The 5,214-nt window shown below is 41.5% G+C and overlaps 1 protein-coding gene across 1 annotated transcript in view; it reads left to right on the forward strand.

Moving 5' to 3' along the window:
* The window catches only part of TARBP1 (TAR (HIV-1) RNA binding protein 1), a 110,455-nt gene that overhangs the window by 18,771 nt on the left and 86,470 nt on the right, over positions 1-5,214 (forward strand). Inside the window, exons 5-6 of the mRNA XM_006868588.1 lie at positions 1,232-1,284; positions 3,940-4,037. Coding sequence (XP_006868650.1) covers positions 1,232-1,284; positions 3,940-4,037 — 151 coding nt within the window. The remainder of the gene's footprint in view (positions 1-1,231; positions 1,285-3,939; positions 4,038-5,214) is intronic.

Raw genomic sequence — 5,214 nt, forward strand, 5'->3', positions numbered from 1 at the left:
AGAGCCACTGCACTCCTCTGTGTTTGTCATGGTTGTTGAGTGCCTTCAAGTCGGTTCTGATTCACAGGGACCCTGGATAGAGTTTTGGGGGAGCAGCTGATGGGTTTTGACCCTTTGGCTAGCAGTTGATGATATATCCTACAGCACCAAAGCCGGACTCTTCTTTGTATATATGACTCTAAAGTTTAGCTATCCTATTTAGAAAAAGCTGTCATGTAATATAGTGTGTTGAGGCGCTGAATTCCTGATTGCCTGTAGGTATCATTACTATCATAAATGAGGAGTTCTGTGGTATTAACTTCTAAACAATGTAAGAGCTGAAATGTGTGCTATGGAACCATTTCAGTGATGCTGGTACCATAGTTTTGAATCACTAAATTGTTGCTATTAGTTTAGAGATGCTGCTTCCCCAGTTCTTAGCAAATAACCACCGGTGTGTATACAACAAGTAGCAGGGTAAGCATTAGACTGCTAACCGCAGGTTGGCAGTTTAAACTCATCAGCTGCTTCTCTGCAGAAAGATGAGGCTGATGGCTCCTGTGAAGATGTGTGGTCTCGGAAACCCTCCACAGTGTTGCTCTGAGTTGGAAGTGCCTCAACGGCAGTGGATTTTATTAGTGTGTTAAGCAGGAGCCCAGTGATGCAGTGGGTGAAGTGCTTAGCTGCTAACCCAAACCGTCAGTGGTTCAAACACACCAGCCACTGTGTTGGAGGAAGACATGACCGTCTGATTCGGTAAAGATGGTGTTCTTGCTGAGTGCCATCAGATCGCTTAGTACAAACACAATCCTGTTTCTGAGGAGTGGTTGGTGGGTTTGAACCACCAACCTTAATGGTATTGGTCTTGTGATTATCCTACAGTGTCACACCAGGACTTCAGCCTTGGAAACCCTTTTGTTGTTCAGTGCTGTTGAGTTGGTTCCAACTCACAGGAACCCTGTATAGTGTTTTTGAAGAGCAACTGGTGAGTTTGAACTGCCCACCTTATAGTTCAAACACATGTTTTTATCAGCTTGGAAAATTCTGTGTTCGTTTTGCCATTTGTCTATAAATAAGGCACCCACAAAGACCACCAGCGAATATATTTACTCAGTGTAAGAGAACAGCTTTGCCTCTGGCAGTTCTCAAATGTTTAGAGTGTCTGCTAGGAGAGGCTGACTTTTCAAAATTGCAGCTAAAACTTGCTCTCAATGATATACTTGTCTGTGTATGTTTGTGTGTTCTCTTTTAGTTTATTGTTGGACCATTAATGGATGCCCTTTCAGAGAGTTCTCTGTATAGCAGGTAAACCAGTAATGCAGTAATGTGTATTTACTATACAAATTTGTTCTGTTTTTGAAAACTGACCAGATTCTTTCATGCATTTTGTACATAATATATCTGCTGTAGAGTAGACATTCAACTTTTTCTTACCATGGTGTTGTTGTTAAGTGTTGTCAAGTCAGTTCCAACTCATAGCAACCCTGTGTAAGTTTTCCAAGGAGCGGCTGGTGGTTTTGAACTGCTGGCCTTGGAGTTAGCAGTCCAGTGCTGATCCTGCAGCGCCACTCCAGGCCTCATGTCGTCCCTTTCACAGTTGCTGTTCTTTCTGCCCTCTGTTGCCTGTCTCCTTTCCCCACTTGGAACCTGTCTAATCTTGGGCGTTTAGAAAAGTGTTGTCTTACTGGCTCCCCCTGTTTCTTTCATCGTGGAAATTACACTGACACTAGGGAGCCAACACCACTCCCACCTCACACCCCACCCCTTTTTCTTTTGACTTACTTTTGTTGATTTTAAGTGCTGTGAAGTCTGTTTCAACTCATAGTGATCCTGTATAGGGTTTCCAAGGCTTTAAATCTTAAACAGAACAAAAACCCACATCTTTCCCCCACAGGACAACTGGTGGGCTCGAACCACTGACCTTGTGGTTTGCAGTCCAGTGCACATTATATGGAGCTACTGCACTCCCGATTTAATTTCGTTGTTGTTAAGTGCTGTGAAGTCGTTTCCAACTCATAGCGACCCTGTATAGGGCTTCCAAGGAGTGGCTGGTGAGCTTGAGACACTGACCTTGTGATTCAAATGACTGTGCAGTCCAGCGCTTTAGCCCACAGCGCTATACTTAAGGAAAAGTTGTGAGAATAATACAAAAACTTTGTTTCCTTGCATCCTTATTCCTGAAAGGTTACTGTTTTGCCAGATTGCCTCGGTCCCTGTGTAGATTGCTGAGCAGACGCACTACCCACGGCTGTGTCTGCTTCCACGCCTAGTCAGAAGGGGGAGTTCACACCCGCGTGCTCAAATCCACTTTACTGCCACAGGAAGCCGCTGTTTCCTTTCCCATATTCCACAGTGCGGCGGCTCCCCCTGCCCACAGTGTATTTCCCTATTTGTCACCTGTATCTTTTGAGAAAAGTTGACAGTGAAGACCGGCTGCTAGTATTGAGGCTTTGCCTCATGTTCTCGAACCTTATCTATACTCCTGACTTAAGTTTTCCATTTCTCCCCTGCGTTTGTAATGATGTCTTACTAGTATTGACTAACTAAAGTTATAATTGTATGTTTTCTGTTTAGTATGCTTCTAAACAACCAAAAATGTGTCTATTTCACTCTGCTGAATACATTTCTTGGTTGACTGGACGGCACCTGACAAGAACAACGAGAAGTTAGTTAGTATTAAGTACGGTTTGTTAATTACTGGAAGAACAAAAATGCTTGATATTTCAGTCATTTTCAGTTCTCAGGTAACTCATTATTGAATCGTTTTTGGAAACACTTGGAAAACTAGAAAACAGCAAAGCCATTGATAAAGAGCTTGATGCTTTCTGAAAGTGCTGATGAACACATCGTAAAATGCCTTCAGTTTTCTAGCACTCTGATGAGTTCCTGGCATGGCGCTGCGGGTTAATGCACTGCATTGTAAAGTCAGTTTGAACTGCAAGGTTGATGGTTCAAGCTTACCAACTGCTCCTCGGAAACCCTATAAAGGGTTGCTATGAGTCAGAACGGACACTTAACAACAACATCGTGTTCAATTAGCAGATAATGTTCCTGGCAGAAGCATGTAGCAGAAAAAACATGACGTCAGAAGACGCTAACAGTTCCATTAAAGATACTCTACTGTTGTCCTTGTAAAAGTGATTGATTACTAATATGTATCTTTACTGACCCAAAGACATGCATTCATTGGATTATATATTGAAAATTATAGAATGTAACTTAAAATGATCACATCTGTAGGTACTATTTAGGGGACAGTGCTGTCTATTTAACAAGATTTATATGTGTGTAAATGTAGGGGAAATATTCCTGAAATATAGGAAATACATGCTGCTGCTGTTGTTAAGTGCCATCGAGTCAGTTCTGACTCATGGTGACCCTGTATAGGGTTTCTGAGGAGTGGCCGGTAGGTTTGAACCACCGACCTTGTCATTAGCAGCCCATTGCTTATTCTACAAAACTACACCAGGATTTCCAATAACACTTCCTTTTTTCAGGAAGTCTCCTGAAAAAAGAAATCTATGCTCTGGTAGCATAGTGGTTACGAATCGGGCTGCGAACCTTAAGGTCAGCGGTTTGAAACTACCAGCCGCTCTGCGGGAGAATGATGAGGCTTTCTACTCCTGTAAAGATTTACACCCTCGGAAACCCTGTACAGGGTCGCTATGGGTCGGAACCGACTCGACGGCACTTAACAACAGCAACAACAATGCCTACGTAGCGTAGTAGGTTATTAACTTAAGTCTGCTTTCTGAAAGAACCTGACATGTTAATATCTAGAAGGTTCCTCAGAACGTTACTGAAAAACAAAATGCCAGTTCAGCAAAAGGAGTGTCTTGATTTGTTTTATTGTAGAAAGACTTTGGGCCATGCATGGTTCACTTAGAGTAGTTTCAGAATGCTTATTTTAAAATAGATTTGAAATATTGATTCCCCCCCCCCCCCTTTCTTTGTCTACAGATCCCCAGGCCAGCTGATAGGAAGTGGTTCTCCATTGGGAATGAAATTACAGAAGTTTTTAGTCACCTACGTTTCTCTTCTTCCAGAAGAAATAAAGAGTATGTGTTAGTATAGAGTTTTTTTAAAATATGTTTGATTCACCGGTTTTTTTTTTGTTTTTAGCATATTGGTTATAAGTAACATTCCAGAGTATTATAAACAATATTATCAAAATTGTTTTCTTTTTTCAGAATACTCTTATTTTGTCAGAATGGTACCTTTTGCCATCGTATGTATGTGATACACTGTATTACTGTAGCACCAGCTCTGTTGTACAGAGGGTTGCTATGAATAGGAACACTAGATAGCACTAAGAATGGTTAGTATGAGTAGCTTGAAGTAATTTTAGATGTTGTATTCCAGTTGGATAGCTTGTCTAATTGCTGTTCCTTCTCCAGGGACTAGTTCCTCCTGACAACAAGTCTGAAGTGTGAGAGACAAAGTCTCCCCATTCTGGCTTCTAAGGAACTTTCTGACTGTACTTCTTCTAATACAGATTTGTTTGTTCTTCGAGCAGTCATGGTACTTTTAATATTCTTCTCCAACACCATAACTCAAATGCATCAATTCTTCTATGGTCTTCCTTATTCATTTTCAACTTTTGCATGCATATGAGGCTATTGAAAATACCATGGTTTGGGTCAGGAGCATCTTAGTCCTCAAACGGATATCTTTGCTCTTGAACACTTTAAAGAGGTCTTATGCAGAAGAGTTGTCTAATGCATCCTTTGATTTCTTGACTGCTGCTTCCATGAGTGATGAAGGTTGATCTGAGCAAATGAAGTCTTTGACGACTTCAGTTATTTCTCCATTGATAAGAATGTTGTTTATTGGTCCAGTGGTGAGGATTTTCGTTTCCTTTATATTGAGGTGCAAACCATACAGAAGCTGTGGTCTTTGATCTTCATCAGTAAGTACTTTAAGGCCTCTTCACTTTCAGCAAGCCTAGTTGTATCATCTGCATATCGCAGGTTGTTAAATGAGTCTTCTTCCAATCCTGATTCCATGTTCTTCTTCATATAATCCAGTTTCTCAGATTATGTGCTCAGCATACAGACTGCATAAGTATACTGAAAGAATACAATCCTGGTGCACACCTTTTCCTAATTTTAAACAGTTTTGTTCCGTTGAGTCGGTTCCGACCCATAGCGACCCTGTATAGGGTTTCCGCGGAGCAGCTGGTGAGCTTGAACCACCAGCCTTGCAGTTCAAACTGCTTTGCATTCTGGCGCATTA

The sequence above is a fragment of the Chrysochloris asiatica genome, unplaced genomic scaffold, assembly GCF_000296735.1.
Source record: "Chrysochloris asiatica unplaced genomic scaffold, ChrAsi1.0 scaffold00119, whole genome shotgun sequence".
NCBI classification, from domain to species: domain Eukaryota; kingdom Metazoa; phylum Chordata; class Mammalia; order Afrosoricida; family Chrysochloridae; genus Chrysochloris; species Chrysochloris asiatica.